The sequence below is a fragment of the Perna viridis genome, chromosome 9 (genome assembly GCF_037379345.1).
Source record: "Perna viridis isolate PV_CMFRI_1.1 ecotype Kerala chromosome 9, ASM3737934v1, whole genome shotgun sequence".
In the NCBI taxonomy this organism is placed as follows: Eukaryota; Metazoa; Mollusca; class Bivalvia; order Mytilida; family Mytilidae; genus Perna; species Perna viridis.
The window spans coordinates 44933408-44951243 of record NC_142453.1 but is presented as its reverse complement, the minus strand read 5'-3'; the positions used below and the strand labels follow the sequence as shown (position 1 = coordinate 44951243).

General features: G+C 32.1%; 1 protein-coding gene across 1 annotated transcript; it reads right to left on the bottom strand.

Annotated features, from left to right (window-relative positions):
- Positions 1–740: 740 nt before the first annotated feature.
- On the bottom strand, positions 741–10828 carry LOC148608694 (cellular retinoic acid-binding protein 2-like). The gene is made up of 4 exons (XM_088546332.1): positions 10564–10828; positions 5958–6127; positions 4544–4654; positions 741–3942 (listed from the first exon to the last, which is right to left on the bottom strand). The coding sequence occupies exons 1-4, from the start codon at positions 10649–10651 to the stop codon at positions 3889–3891; spliced, it is 423 nt and encodes a 140-aa protein (XP_088402458.1). The 5' UTR covers positions 10652–10828; the 3' UTR covers positions 741–3888.
- Positions 10829–17836: the final 7008 nt, after the last annotated feature.

The following is a 17836-nucleotide window of genomic DNA, read 5'->3' as shown; positions in this document are numbered from 1 at the left end:
CTTTCCTCATTTGTCTACCTGGGACTTACCCTACCGGTGCCCCTGGTCCATACTCCCAGTATTAGTGGAGTCAGAGTTGCTCATTTGCTTTTGTTACTTTGTATGTATGATTTTAGTTACTTTATGTTCTTTGTTGTGTATGTTTGTTTTCCATGTCTGGCCTTTGTCCCTGGATTACATTCTTTTGATTACCGCTACAACCTTGGATCCCTTGATAAGTGGTTTTATATCACCAATATTAGGTTTTGAAACCATTAAAGTATGACATATACTTTTTAGTGACTAGATAATATGGTCGTGCCAGGTGAGTTAACATATCTTCTTATCTGAAAATATTTAAGATATATAAATGATATTTGACAAAATATGTCTTGGGGATCTTGCACAAAACTTGGGTTGAATCACAATCCAGTAAAAACATAGCCGTCATGTGTATTTAAAGCATAAATGGGTAAATACATGTATGTATTAAGGTATATCTCAAAACAGATAGGAGTTTGAGGAAAGTAAATATATGTATACTTTTTCAGTACAAATCCTTATTAGAGTTATGGTCCTTGTCAGGCATAAAATTACATTTGTGGGGACATTTTAGCCAAAATCTAATAAACTTATGATATATAGAAAAGAAATTTTACTCATGGAATTATCCTTGTGTTAAGGCCTAATAAAATCTGTAAGGTCGAAGTTGTCAGACGACTTTTTGTTAGAAGGGAAAGTTTGAGGAAGGATTCAAATGGTAAGCAAAGATAACTTTATTTAAGAATAACAAATATACAAAGAATATATAAAAAAAAAAGCAAAAACAAAATAATAGGTAGGAATAAACACAAATAAATGAGAAACACGGACTTCGCCATTAATATTGAGGATAGAACAAGTATATCGGTAGGGTAAGGGTCCTCTGCTTTTCTAGAAAAACCCATCGAATAGCTAAAACATATTACGTTCGGGGTAGATGAAAAGGAATAGAAATCCTTGACACGGTGAACAAATCAGTGCAAATGGATACAGCATTACGATCCATGAGTTCTACTATAAAACTTTAGTAGGGATGGCATTAATCTTGTCACAATATTACTTTGTTCAAGAAAACGAAAACTATACAATCCTAATTAAACTATTGACGCTAATGTCTAACAATAATGTACAATTTGATGGGTATAGTAACAAGTATTGCGTGCTAACTTTTGTTTTATGTGTGATTTTATGTGTTCTTTGATACATTTGTCTCAGTTCTGTAGTCGAATAAGGTTATCATTCAGTTCCTCTAGCTAAAAAGCTGATACCTCTATGTATAGTCACAATATAGTATGCCGTTTTTTTTTTTTTATTTAAGTAGCAGTCTTTTTAAAAATTAGACATAAGGTGATTCCTGCATGTCAAAAACCCACTGAATCCAGTTTTATATCTTGTTCAGAAACAGTTACTGATTACATATTCAGTCTTAGTTTTTTCATTCAGTTGTTGCGCTTTTGGTATAAAAAGTATATAGATTGTACATGAAATGTGCACTTTGCAACAGTTTTCATTCTTGATGTGGCTTCATTTGGTTGAATTTAGTGGGAGATGAAAGTATGACTTTGTAAAGAGTGCAGATATGAATGCAGGAAAGATTGTTGTTATGTAAAAGTGTATCATATGTAGACTTATAAACCGTCGTTTGTTTTTAGGGGTTTCTTTACCATGAATCACTTTGCAATTGGCATTGTCTGAATTTAATGTGGACTGGTACTTAAGTTAAAAACATCAACAAATTTTTATTAACAAAAAAGGAAATAGCAGCATGTGCATCTAGAAAAAATTTAAGGCATAGCAAGACCCGTATACGTTTTTTTAATGTAAAAAGGACGACAAGATGCACACTTGATACGGTGTACTAAGTCACCTGTTGGTTAAAGGTGAATATTGTCTCCTATTGATAGGCATGTCAACAGTCAATGTGAAAATGCCTTAACTTTGATATATGGTGTTCATCTAAAGACGGTTCTTATTATTATCAATATTTTTTTTTTTATTTTGGACACTTTTAAGAATCAGTAAACATTTCAATATTCTCACACAAATCAATTTAAATTTGATTATGTAGGTCCCGTCAGACTTTTTATTTCCCAGTGAACATGCTTAGAAAGTGTGGGTAAATTGAATTCCATATTTGTGAAAATGTAATAATGAAAATCAACAGTAGATATTTTTTGTATGTGCAGTGCAAGCTAATATGAAATCAGTGTTGACACTTCTGTTTGATTTTATCACTAACGTAACTTTGTCAATGTACAAAATTCACAGCTTTTATTTTAGTCGAGTACATTAAATATTATCATATAGAGTGTTGGATTTCCTGGAATCTACTTGTTGTCGTCTTTGAATATTTCTGCAAAGGAATCCTGGCTTTATGTGGCATATGATGTCACACAATTCGATTTATCCCAATATAGCTGTCTTTATGCAGAGTTGAATATGCAGCAACTGCAAACGCCTTAGAAATCATGCGAAGAGTAAATTTCTTTCCTGTAATTTGTGAATTTATTGCTTTCACCCACCAGTCAGTTTTCTCATTAGTTTTCCTATCTTTACAATGATTTTTTTTCTATTCATATTAGTTATGAAATTCTTTCCCATTTAAATGGCAATACTTTCTTGTATTTCTTCTGATTATTATTATTCTTTTTCTACCGCCGAATTTCCACGCTATTGATTCAATCGTATCACGATAAGATTTTGACCATCTTTTGCAATCTGAGATAGGACTTGGAAATTCACCCTGTGAGACATGATCATTCGTCGATAGTTATCTGCCCGATAGCGGAAAATCTAATTTCTTAAAAAAAAATCTCATACAATTATAGGTATTAAAACTCAAAAGCTCCATATTGCTCAGAAACAGATCGCAGTAGTATTTAGCCATGTTTCGAAAAGATATGAGGTTTCCCTGGTTACGCAATTTTACTACTTAAAATGAGACGATTCGATCGGTCATTACAATTTTAAAACCGTAAATCGTACTGTAATACTAAAAAACCACATAGTCCCAGCATTGTTGTGCTAACTTACACAATAGAGGCAGATGACTACTCATACATGTAAACAATATTCATACATTTTTCTGATAAATTACAAATATGATTTAAAAGCTCTCATCTCCAGCTTTCGACTACTTGTGATCAAAACACACACAGAATACCCATTTACAATGATAGATTGTAAGCCAACGCTTATTTTTGTTTATTAGTAATACATACAGGGATGGCTATTTGACTTGGAAGTGATAATTAGACCATGTTTTTGTAATTACCTTCCTTTGAATTATTTATGTTAATGAAAGCAATCATTTAGTTTCTTTCTTAATTGATTGTTTTGATGAAATTGGCAGCGATAAAAATCCCGTCTCATTGCCAAATATTTATCCTGCACAGCTACCTGGACATAGTAGCATTTGTTGAAAAAGTTAACTGCATTAAGTCAAGAACATTAAAGCAGAGCAGATTAGAAACGGATGGGAAATACCTTTCAATTGTTCTTGAACAACTGATCTTATAATTGAATATTATATTTATTTCAAAGCTGATTATGATAATATATATTTAGTAATAGTCTACTGAGTGCACTTTTTTTAAAGTTATTTATCTGCAATAAACTTAGATTGGAACTCTTTATTCCGTGTACATTATGAAACGTTAACTTAAAAATGCTTGACAAGTGTGTTTCCAAAAACACTTTAAGATTTAAAATGGCCTTCAAATCAGTTTGAATATTATTAACATACACTTTTGTAGTCATTCTGTTAGTTTTGTAAAACTTGGCTGTAACTGAAGAACACATTGACAATATGTATTTGCTGACGATGAAGCAAAGCAAGGCATTTTTGGTTATCCAACGATAGTCGATCTAATCCACAGGCTTGAAGGTTCTGATGCACACCACATCACCTACCCACATTGTCTACAAAATACATTAATAAAAATCCAGTTAACAATCAAACATGTGACTTATAACATGTTGAATAAAATAATATATATTGTTAGATATATTATATCGATTAAAGGACCCACTTACCACTAAGAAGTTTCAGTGTAGAGAACATAGAGAATGAAGAATTATACATGAAGGTACAACGGTGTCTGATGTATTAACATTTATTGTGTTATAAAGAGTAATCAAGGGAACCAATGTTATAGTGGTAATCAAAAGAGTGTAATCCAGGGACAAAAAAAACAGACATGGAAAACAGACATACACAACAAAGAACATAAAGTAACTAAAATCATACATACAAAGTAACAAAAGTAAATGAGCAACTCGGACTCCAACTTAACAATCGTTGTTCTAAAATGACAAATAGCAACAGGGATTTATAAATTATTCTTGGCTCTTGTTCTAAAAAAACATATGATATTTGTTTCTTATATAAAAATGTGTTTGGTGTTTGTGAGATATTTGTAAACAAATAGTACTATAATAATGACTGGACTCTCTTAATTAGGATTTGTTAGTTCTGTTTGCAGAACGAATAGATTTTGATCGAATATTTATTGTAAATTACCTGTACCAGCTCGTCATTGACCCGCTCTCTTTGGAATTTCTGGGGTTTACCTTTGCCGTCGATAGGATTAGCTTCTGTAATAAGTTTGTTGTCCTCCCATCTAGATTTACACTAAAATATCATATATTAAGTTCAAAATATACCATGTTTCTATATGCATTATCTGTGTTTCATTAAACCCTATATAGCTTACACTGTATCGCATACCCTATGTCATACCTCTAGACCTATATCGCATACCCTATAACACACCCCAAAACCTATACCGCACACCCCATATCGCACACCTTCACGGACCATACATGATGTATAGTTCAAATATATGATATAATGAACATGACCTATTAAAATCTGTATCACATGTGGCATCAACCCTCGACCTATATCATCCTGCGGGACGAGTCCTTTGGGATGATATAGAAGTTTCGGATTGATATCCCATCTGATACAGATTTTGAAATGTAATATAACATAGTCCCCTTAAGAAGTCATCGTATGAATATGTTTAACGTGTATCATTTATTAACTTTAGTAACAAGGGTAACTACAACAACAAAAAAAAGCCAAGTCCAAGAAGTATCTGACAAAATAGATATTACAGTCATTTCAAACGAAATGATAGTAAAATCTAGGTTTTATAGCGTGCAAACCCACTTTCTCATTGCGACATGAATATACCAGTGGTGATAAAATTGCATTTGCATGCAAAAGACATAACCTATAACACGGCCACCATCAGAAATTGATAAAAATGTTAAACCATAATGTTGTAAATTGTACTTGTCTTATTCACGGATGTAATTCCATTTATGAAAGTTTGCTTTACTTGTGTTTAATTATGCGTGGGTTGTGGGGTGTCAGGTTTAGCTTAATTGTAAAATGTGCACATCCTCCACTTCTAAAAATAGTTTGTCCTTGTTATAGTTTTCGCCTTTTGCAATGTATTGTCTAATTTCAGTCAAACTTAAACTCACTCATTTACGACTCTGATTTAAAGAGAATTCATCATTCTAGCAAAACTCAAAAGAATGTAATCTAGGGACAAAAACCAGACAGAGACTACAGACACACACAATAAAGAACATGAAATAACCAACATAATACGTACCATGCAACAAAAGTAAATGAACAACTCGGATTTCACTAAAACCTGGAAGTATGGACCATCTGCATCGGTAGGGTAAGCGTCCTCTTCTTTTCTAGAAACACGGTTGCTTATAAAAAGTCAAGTCCAGGGTAGACGAAAGAGAAAAGGAAAATATGACAACTGGATTAAATAGGTTCTCGTGGTGCAGTTGAATACACCGTAACGATCCATGAGTTCATGATGACGACCATAAATCTTAAGTAGTGATGACTTCTATCTTGTAGTAATCATACAATAACATAGTTCTCACCTAGATATTATACTTACAGACATTTCATTGCCTTCAAATGACTGATGGTATTCACTGTCTAGTTTAATATCAACCACTTGGTTGAAGAAACTGACTTTAGATATCATTTTGACAGTTTCGCCATCTATTGTAAATTCAACTACTGGTTTAGCACTTTCTGCCATTTTCCTAAACACCACATTTAAACCTGCAAGTAGTTTGTAAAGCATAAATGTAAACATAAAATTTCTTGGTCATTAAATATCCTAGATGAAAGAAGTTGATCATTGTCACGTACAAGTAAAGATAGGGGAGTAAAGGAAATCATGTAAGAATAACTTTCTAATATAAGGTTAAATATTCAAGTGAGTGTAATTTAAAAATTGAAATATTGTTTGATCGTTATACACGAACAAATTAATGCATTGAACACAATGACACATAATTTCATTAATTTCATGTTTTGGAAAAAGGGAAGGCTTGGTCTTTTAAGACATTAGTTAAAATGTTTTTTTTTTTTTTTATTTTGAATAAAATTGTATACAGTGTTCTTTAAAAGTACATTTAACCTAAATAGCGATTCATAATCCAATATTATTTGTTTCAGCTCGGGAAAATACGAGCAATTTGCGCATTAGAAACAGAACGTTAAAAATATAGCCTAACCTTCAACAATAAAATAATTCAGCATGAAAGTTTATTAAATTTATATAACTAACAATAGCACAGTAAAGTACAATTATAATGTCAACTTTCTTTATAATTTTTATTACATTGCCACATTTACTTTTCACATAGAACCTTTGAAATTTTGTTTTATTGAAAATAATGCTGCGACGGTTACGTAACAAAACGAACAAAAATGCGGTATTGCATCATCAAACACATTTCCTTCCTTTGTGAAATGTATAATGATAATACAAAACATTCATAAAAAAAGATGTAAAGGATCATTTGAATTTGTATATAGTAACGAACTTGTACAATACAACTGTGAAGTCTGGTGAAACGATCAAACAATGATACTTCGTTCAAAAAAATTTCAATTAGCATGCTAAGACAACTTTTGAAGAGGATATTGTACTTTTCTAATGCAGTTCTTGTGTCTGAAGCAATAAAATTGTAATTTTGGCCTGAGGTTGGTAAATGGTCTGAACTTAAAGCTTAAAGTTAATTCATACCATGCTTAACGAGAAGTAGCTTAATTTACCTGCATGGTAGGATAATTAACGTGCTCTGTAACAACACATGTTATGTAAGTGTTATAATGAGGCAGTGAGTGCATTTCCTGTGCGTTAAGCAAGTAAATATCTTCCTGGTACAATACCAAAGTTTATGTAGATAAACTTCAGTGAGATTGACAGTTTAAACTTCAGTGAGATTGACAGTTTAAACTTCAATAATGAGAATCTAGATGATGGTCTGAATTGAATGAGTGTGAACGATAATCTTCTGCTGCCCATAAGTCAAACAAACTCTACACACAGTACAACGAAATTTAAACACATGTGTTAAAGTTTACAAGAGTTGATGTTTTCCTGACTTTTTCAGAAAAAAGTTTTTGATGTGTTACTGGTATACAGTGCTGTCTTTAGTAATTGACATAATAAGGAGAGTTAATATTTGACAATTAAAATCAATTTGTGTCTGCATCTATGCATACAATTGTCATGTTCACGTAACGAAATGTGTGGGTCATTTTGGTACATGTATACACCAACTACTGAAAAAAAGAATCGATCTGTTCAACAAACCAATGAAAATAAATAGTGACTAGCTGGACAATAAAGTAAATTGTTAAAGATAGTGTCTTATTGTGGTTAAAGTAAGACTTGCTAGATGGTAAGCTCACTGGATATAAACCCAGATAAAAAAGCTAACATCTATGTATTTAACAAAATATGATAATCTTCATAATGGTTTCTCCGCATGAATTATTGCAAATTGATATAATAAGAAAAAACATATTTACTTTGCTTTAACTAAATTAATTGGTTTATAGACATTTAATATAATTTTTCAATTCGCATAGTTTTAAAAGATGACAATGGCAATTCCTTATAAAATACTTTTAAAATTCAATTTGATATCCTTCCATGTATAATTATAGCACTGTTTGCAAATTGTTGGTGGCGTTTCCGGTTTAGACATATATATATGTGAGCAATGCTGGGTAATAAACAGTTATAGCATTCCAATTATTGACAATCCATTCACTTAAGACAGACTCTTTATAAATAGAACAAGAAATGGGTCCCAAGGCTTATAAATTATACAACTAATTAATTATCTAAGTGGGTGTATTTGGAAGAAGGATATCAGTATCAATACACACATTCAATTACACTGCGCTATATTGGAACTAACGTATTTAGGTTATGACAAATATGGATCCAAAAATATAGTAAAATCGGGTTAATCCACATTAACGAACATTTTACAGCATCGTTGAATCTCTTGGACTAGAAAAGTGTTCATATTGGTCTTCTTGGGTGGCAATTATATACCATATGGCTCAAAAAGCCATTACTATAACTTCATGCGTCATTCACATTATAACACTTTTTTTTCATTTATGTGAAAAAAGTACAGCCCAGATTTTACCGACTATGCCTATTGGCACTTTGTATGACAATCAAACATTTGAACGTTTAACGCGCTATATAACCTTGCATAGCTTATCATTTCCATTGGAAATACCTGCACCAAGTCAGGACAGTTACGTTGTTTCCGGTTTTTGCCCAGATAATACTTGTATATGTACTGATATAAAGTACACCTAATAAATATTTGTTTATAATTACACTATTCTGGCTTTATATCCGCAGTTAGTTCTTAAGAACATGTTAAAAATGCATGTGTAATGTGTTTTTTTTTTATTTAGGGTTTGTACTTGATACAAACCTGTGCACTTTCTCTCTTCATGCAATTTGATTATGTATGAAAGGGACAGTCCTTTTTTATAAGTTGCATTTAATAAAATGCATTTTTAAAAGATACTAATGTAGTGCTAATGTAACACGTGCATTTATATGAGCGTCTAATAATGACAAAAACTAATCGTTACTAAAAATTGTAAAAATCATCAAAAATATTCTAGACGTAAGATATCTTTCATGAGTTTTATTTGAAGGCGCGTGTGCGTCTATTTTTATTGCAGTTCACGATTAATTTTGTCTCCACATATGTGGTCGACAGAGTTTTCTTTCAGTCTTCTCTTTAAATACATTTGCTCTTGGCAAAAGCCGTTTTTCCATATGTTCTATTTGTATTTAGTTCCATTTCGTCTTTTAAACGTGGCTATTGTTCACATATTTATTATACTTTTTAACGTAACTCCGCCATTTCACAACACATATTTTATTATTATATTTGCACGTGCATGCTTTTTTTTCCTTAATTGATCTTGAACTTGTTTAGCACTATGTGTGAGATGTGCAGTGGGTTGGTAGATGAATACATCTTTAAAAAGTCGAATTGAAGACAAAATTCTGATTTTAGATAGTATCAATTCTATAACCTATAATCTATATCTTACAAGGACGCAATCTTTTGGAGAAATATTTTACAAATGAATAAAATAAGAAAACTCCAATCTGCACATTTGTGTAATATAAACACACTAATCGTCAATAAGGACCCACTAAATATTATTTCAACAACTGTATAGAGTGAACAATATATTAATTTACAAAAGCAATCATTTTCCCGTGATACTCTTTGATTTCGAGTGACCATATGTTGATCTATTATGAAAAAAGTTCTGTAAAATTCTTTCTTTTGTGTGACCAGCAGACCACAAAGGGCATGTTAAGGAGGTCTGGGCTACTAGTATTGTCGCCATTATGAGCAATCAATTGTTTGAAAAAAAAATCGACCCATCACCACAACATATATATTGCGTACCACGCCAGCACTGAATATGGTCGTACATCGTTCATTATTTTCTAGTTCGTTTTACTCCCATCTTGGAGCAACATAACCCTGTTCCAGAAGCCTACTTGCTAGAAGTCTAGCGGGATACAAAAAGTCTGCGTAGTTTCTGCAAGCTCTGGCATAACGTATAATTTATGATATAAACACTCCATACGCATGTGCTGAAGAGATGTTGCCACAAATGAAAGGAAACTTTACAATTCTGAATGAAAATCATCACGTTCGTCGTAAAATTTAGTCAATATTTTCCCTAACCATCGATTTCTAAGTTCTTTGGAGTAGATGCGATGTATCAAATCCCCGAAATTAGGATTGTTTAAAGATAATACATCATTTATATACCGGAAACTGAGATTAAAGATTATATTTATATTGCATAGATTAGGTTCATTTTCGTCTTTTTTTAATAGTTTCATATCATTTAGTTTTGGGCTTGATAAAGCTTTCTCCATAGTATGGGTTTCACCAATTATTGAACACCGTGTAATGACCGTTTTGAATTTCGATTGTGTGTTGCCTGGCAATAGGTGGATGTCTATCTCATAGGCAATCATACTACAAGTCCTTTTTATATTATCACATGCATATTCTCTTCCATAGAATTTCCTTTCAGGTTAATGTCAATCAAAAACTAGCGTTCTCTCATAATTTTTTTTAAAGAGCTAAGGAATTAATATAATATAGAAACCCTTGTCAAAAAAGTCTTACCTAGTTCTTTGAGGAATTCATCAAAGTTCTCGCTACGGTCCAGTTTCCATTTCCCACAGATCTGTGATTGTATTTCTTGTAAAGCCATAACTTTTGCGGTTTAAACCTTTTCACAAATATATCCTTTATTTCCCGGACCACAACTCCCATCCATTAAATAATCTTTGGAAGATTGATAATTATTAGTTAAAAACTACAACGCTAATCATGTTAGTCGATAGGAGCAGTTATACACAGAGTGGTAATCAATGTTCAATCGCTATCAGCCAAAGTATTCCATCATTAAACTTATATACCCGAAATATCGGTCAATTATCAAAATATTCGTCCTTTTAAAAGTCAGCCATGGTACCCTATCATTGATACCTTGATTATGGATCATGTGGCCTGATATAAATAAATAAGTAGGTCAAAAAGTATTTCATTTTATTTTATTTATATTAATTATATCCTAAAATACTGGTCAAAAATCTTCTTCTCGTGCTTTCAAGAATCAACACAAATATAAAATATTTATCCGAAGTTTCGGTCAGTAATTCTTAACACATCAGTTAAATAATCAGAAAAAAAAATCACTAATTAAAGATACATACTTGATAATACCTTATTTTTCTTGAGTCAACCTAAAGGTTTCATCATTCAGCGCAAGCATTATTTAAAAGGCCTAAAGTATGAAATATCGTTGGATTTTTAATTTTTGTCAAAATAGTTCTCTCAGTGACAATGTTGGACAATACAATAAGAACAATTTTGACTCAGTAAATAAGACAAGTGTGGTTGTATTTCACTTTTTCTCGAGTTTGCACCAAAGCAAGATTCAAAAATGAAAGAGGCAAATTCAGCGGGTACATTATGTAGGTTTCAAGTATCTATGCTTGTGGGTTTGTTTTGATTATTGCAAACTACAAGGGCAGGTGTAAAATAATTTTGTTTGTAGTTTGTTTGGATAATTTATATAACTAACCTGAAACATACGTGAATGTATTATATCAAATATATGATGGAACTTATCCCTATATTATATCTGCATCAACCTATTGACGGCTTTAGGTAAACCGCTAACCCGAATATTAGAAGGAGCAGTCAAAATGAATCAATTATTAAAACATTCACACTTATAAATGAAGCATCTTCTCGGTGTCTGTTTAATTTTAGAAGCTAATAATAATTAGTTTTTATTAAGTAATTACTATTTTTGTTAGTATTTTTATTATCTAACATACTCTATATAGTTCCCTTGATTGTTGTTTCAGCACGTTTGGTCTGCTTAGCTGTCTGATATATTCTTCTTATATTTAGTTGGAAATAAAACGGACGGAATGGAAGTATAGTACAAGCGACTGGTTGTTCTTTAAGTATTCGTTTAAAAATGGACGTTAGTTAGAGCAAGTACAAACAAATACATGTCATATACAATTACAAATAATGTATCTATTTTTCAAGTTTAAAGAAATGCTGGACTACTTTCCTGGATATTGTTGTTTAACTCTATTTACATCGATTTGTATAAACATATTGTTTAATTGGTGACTATAGTTATTCTGCTGTGCAATTAAAATTCGATGTTTTAGTTATTGGTATAAGAGCGTCGTCTGCACTAACTTGATTATGATGGTACCATGTCATACAATTCTGTAAAGCATGATTTGTTATCAAGTACGATCAAAAACCAACATGCAAAAACTTTCTATCGACTATATTGCTGTAAAAGGCTGGAGTGGGTGAAGTATCAAATAGCAGTTGTAATAATTTTCTTTATATATTATAATACCGCAATTCTTTTTCGCAACCATTTAATTGAACAACCATCAACACACATGTCATTTTCAATGTTATCTTTTATACCAAACATTTTTTTCATAACATTGCGTCACGTAACCTTATCTTTGTTCCACTTTTAAATAAAAATAACAACCAAGATGTCGTGTCACCGACCATTTTTACTTTCCAAATGTTGTCTCCATCGATATAGAAAAAACATTCAATCCTTACATTGTTTAAAAAACCAAATCTTCGTCTATCTATTTGATATCGTTTAACACCAAGACTCGTCTGGTTTTTCTTTGTACATCTATTAAATCTCGTCTAACACCAAACACGAAAACATGGTACGTTTTTCTTTGTCTATCTGTTAAATCTCACCTTAAACCAACACACGTCACATCTTCCATTGTTAATCTAGAATATCACGTCTGACATGTTTTTTCTTTGTCTATCATTTATATCTTGTCTAACACCAATAATCGACACGTCTTTTTTTTATTATATCTTGTCTAATTGTAATACTCGTCACGGCTTTTTTGCCTATCTACTTAATATCGTCGAACACCAAGTACCGTTACGCTTTTCTTAGTCATTTATATCTCGTCAAACACCTATACTCATTGAAATTTTCTTTGTCTATCTATTGTATGGCCTCAAACACCTAGACTCGTCACGTTTTTTATTGTCTGTCACATCTCGTCTTACAGCAATGCTCATCACGTCTTTCTCTGCCTATCTGACGTCTAACACTAAGACTCGTCACGGTTTCTTTTGTCTTTGTATTTCATCAGGTCAAACAGCAATACTCGTTTTTCTTTCTCTTTCTATTAAGAGTTATCAAGGGAACCAACGTTCTAGCGGAAAAGAATTCAATTCATGCACAAAGACCAGACATTGACAACAGACACACACAACAAAGAACATACAATAACCAAAATAATACATACAAAGTAACAAAAGTAAATAAGCAACACGGACTCCACTCAAGACTAGAAGCATGGACTCGGTGCACTGGTAGGGTAAGCGTCCTCTGTGCTTTTAGAAACAACCGCCGAGTTGCTTATGAAAATTCAAGTCTAGGGTATACGATAGAGGAAAAGCAAAACTATGACACATTGAACAAATCAGCTCTCATGGTGCAGATGGATACAACGATCCACGAAATTACGACTATACAATTTCTGTAGTGATGACTACAATCTTTTAACAACATAACCCTGTTCCAGAGGCCTAATTGTAAGAAGTCTAGCGCGGTGTAATTTCTTCCATAACGTATAACTTGTGATGTGACAATTCCTTACCCAGGTGGGAAAAATCACGTCTAACTCCAAGACTCGTTACGGTTTTATTTGTCTATCTATTATATCACGTCTAACACCAATTATCGTCACATCTTTCTCTGTCTATGTTTTAAATCTCGTCTAACACCAATACTAATCAACTTTGTCTTCGTCTATATACTTTGTCACATCTAACACCAAGACTCGTCACGTCATTCTTTGTCTATCTATTATATCACTTCTAACACCAATAGCCGTCTCGTTTTTCTTTGTCTATCTATTATATATTGTCTAGCATTAATACTCGTCTTGTCTTTCTTTGTCTATCTATTAAATACCGTCTAACACAAAGACTGGTTACGCTTTCCTTTGTTGATCTATTATATATCGTCGTACACCAATACTCGTTTCGTCTTTCTTTGTGTATTTTTTTTTATATCTAACACCAATATTCGTCATGTTTTTCTTTGTCTATCTATTATATTCTATATTTTGTCTAACACAAAGACTCGTTACGCTTTTCCTTGTCGATCAATTACATATCGTCTAGTATTAATACTCTATTCTTTATATTTCGTGTAACACCAATATTCGTCACTTTTTTCTACTCTATAAATAATCTTGGTGATTGTTCTGTTTTGTTAAATAAATAGATATGACATTGTAGTCAATTTCTTGGCTTTTAGTGTCCTCGACTATGATAATACCGTCTGAAAGATCTGCCCATCGCTAAGCAGATATTAAACCATACAATAGTCGCCAAGTTTACCTGAAGTACAGTCGTCTCCGTTCCGATATTGATATCATAATGTCTAGACAACAATGTAAACAGAAGACATGTTACATTGATTGCAAGAGATATTTAGTGTCGTTTACAGTAGCTTGTATTGTTTATAATGTTATAAATTGTTAGATTCTTTCGCACGAGTTAAATCTTACTGAGTTCTTGGCATGAGTGATCGTATCTTTGTAATTCAAGATAACTAATTGATTATTCTATTTATTATATAGATTTTTTCTATTAATTGTTGCTTTTTTTAACATAAATTTCAAATTTGGGAACGGCAGATTGATATCAAAGTTGTGACATTTTCGCTGGAGAAAGTTAGAGCGTGAAATAACCGAATTTATCTTACAGTGAAATTTATTACACAGGGAACATTCTATAAAACACTGCTATCTATATAATAATGACGCATTAAAACAGAACTACAATACATACACATTAAATCCATAACTTTCATAAAACATCAACATATAAAATGTAGACAACAGAATAAAATGCATGAAATAACCGAAAATAATGAAAACTAAAAAGCACACCAATGGCAATATGAACTCCCATTAACAAAAAACAGGGGTTGTTGGAATCAGGTACTCCGGAAGGATAAGCATGCTCTATTCAACCAGCGAAACTGCAAGTAAAACCACGTGATATCGAACAAAAAGAGGGGACACAAGCAGTTATTCAAAGCTCCCCTTAAGCAAAAAGATATGCATCTTTATCATGACTAAATACACAACTATGATATAACTTTAATATGATTATAATTCCCTAGGAAACAATGTCATCCTATCCAATTGCCTTCAATCTAAATGGCTTACTTCCCTGTCAATGATCAAAGCGTCTGATCTTTGTTTAATTGCTTTAATATCGTCAAAACAGCGTTTGCCTGCATTCAGCCTAATGATATAAAATAAATAGGATAAACATCGCATGTAATTGATGCTGTACATTATCAATAATCCCTGAAGCATTGTTCGATGTGGATTGACATTACCTCCATTACAAAGTACAACGTTTCCATGAACGTATCCTTCAATATAGTTGTTGAAACGAAACTGAAGAAAATAGTGTAAATTTCGGTATGCATAACAGGTATTTCGTTAAGTTGCCCCTCACCTGCAGCAGTAGAACTAAATACTAACTAATATATAATCCATGTCTTTTAAACATTGTATGAATTGTTTAAAAACCAAGCATTCTCTTGAATACCAGAATAAAATTGTAATTATTTCCTATGATGCATCACATGAAATCAGCAGAAATTCTACGTTTCAGTTACATCGTCTCGCTACCTTTCGATTTATATTTTAGCCAATATTATTTTCGTTAAAATAGACATATTTTCCTCCAGTGTCTTTGCCTAAGAGCTTGGTAGTATTTCGTAATATTTCACAATGTTAAGCTATTAATCTATCATCAGTTAGCATGCAAACCTTCCACAAGAAACTTTCAATTTCAATGAGAAGTAAATAATGGAATGCCTAAAGATAAAGGTTATTTAATAACAAACTTAGTGATTAAGAAGAAGTAACGATTTTGATGAAATAACAGATTAACATTTTTTTATGTTGTAACTCTTCATTATATCCGAAGGATATCTAAATATAAGAAGAATATTCCTTTACCTTTTACAGAGCAGGTTGTATAACGTATACACTAATTGCAATTTGTAAAGAAGTGAGTGCAGTCTGTTTGTTGTAACCGAGGGAACAAAGATTTTAGCGGAAATCAAAAGAATGTAATCCAGGAAATGAAAGACCAGACATGAAAGACATGAGCTGTTCATTAATATTTTTCCCCCATCGGGAGGAAAAACTGAATCCAGAAATTCCTGACTTGGGACAGGCGTAAAAAATGCCGCAGGGTTAAAGTACTTTGGCGTGATCACAACAAATATTACACAACTTAACATGCACAAAAAATCAGTTCAAAAAGGTCTTAATCCCATGTTACAATGGAAATATGATGTTTTATATGTGTTTATAGAATATAAGTAATTTTGATGTGATCGTAATGGGCAATTTTTTTCTATTATGTTTTGCTATGATATGTTTTTTTAAGATCTCAATTTAACACACGCTTAAAATCCGGTTGGTGATAGTCTTGCTCAAATTACACATTCTATGAAAATTATTATGAATTATGAATTATTATTAAAATCATATGAGTATAATATGTCTTGATGGTTCAATCTTTAGTCATGATTGTCCGTTTTGTGTTAACGGATAGCCGGTTTAACTTTATTGATATGCTTGGTAAGCTACATGACATTTTTTAGCATATTTATTGCTTTTATCACTACTGCGTAGTTGTCTGCTTCCATGTATATGTCTATGCTTAATCATTTAAAGTTCATGTGTCAATTCATCTTTTCATAATTTTCATTCAAAATTGTCAACTTTCCTTTCATCTGTGGCATCATACAAGATTGAAGTCATCACTACAAAAGCAAATGAGCAACTCGGATTCCACTAAAAACTGGGAGCATGGTCCAGGTGCACCGGTAGGGTAAGGTCCTCTGCTTTTCTAGAAACGCCCGCCGAGTTGATCATAAAAAGTCAAGTCCATGGATTACATTCTTTTGATTATTGCTATAATCTTGGTTCCCTTGATAACTCTTTTAGATGTATTTTGGACTAATAAGAACCCACCCTTTGTTCCATACGAAAGGGAAATCCTGGACATATCTTGTTTCATTACAGAACATGTAAGTTCAAATTATCAATGGAATACTAGGATATCGCACTGCAAAAGAACATGATACCTGGCACATACTGTAAAACTTTTCATCAAGCATAGTAAAAATATAGCGGAATATTATGTAATGTAACAAGGTTTTCCCAGACAACGAACACCAATAAACATCAATTAATTTATCGGCTTTAAGCTATAACAGCCGTCACAATGATGGCAGATCAAATGTAAATACCTCGCCCCCATATTAGTCTTCGAATGTCAATCAATAATAGATTAAACGTTATCAATTTAACAGAAAAGTGCTTATAATACGTTAGAATTATTACCTTATTGTTCAAATTTAATCTGCAACACTTACTGACCAGCATCATACTTAAAGGGCGGCTATCATTAATATCAGTAAGTTATATGTCATTGGATTTTTCTTAAAGTACTAGACATATTGGGTTTTTGGATTATGTGTATGTAATATGTTATTTGTAGATCAAATTTTAATTAAATTGCCGACCGTGATTATTTTTACAATCACTTTGACATAGAATACGATTTCAAAGTATCAATTTTCGTGTTATTTTGTTCTCTTTGAATAATAATTGCACGTCTAGATTTAATACAAATATCATCAGTGGATCGTTACAGTGGTAAATCATATTTTTTTGTATAATATTAATACTTAAGACAGCCAGTACTATATCAACAGTCAATCATAGTCAGATTTATAGTACAACATATCTGTAGTACATCA

Excerpts from the sequence above, each read along its gene's own strand:
- LOC148608694 (XM_088546332.1), bottom strand. The coding sequence starts at position 10,651 with ATGGCTTTACAAGAAATACAATCACAGATCTGTGGGAAATGGAAACTG. Across the intron at positions 4,655-5,957 it reads TTGAAGGCAATGAAATGTCT|TGTAAATCTAGATGGGAGGA; the intron begins GTAAGTATAATA and ends ATGATATTTTAG. Across the intron at positions 3,943-4,543 it reads TCAATGACGAGCTGGTACAG|ACAATGTGGGTAGGTGATGT; the intron begins GTAATTTACAAT and ends TGTATTTTGTAG.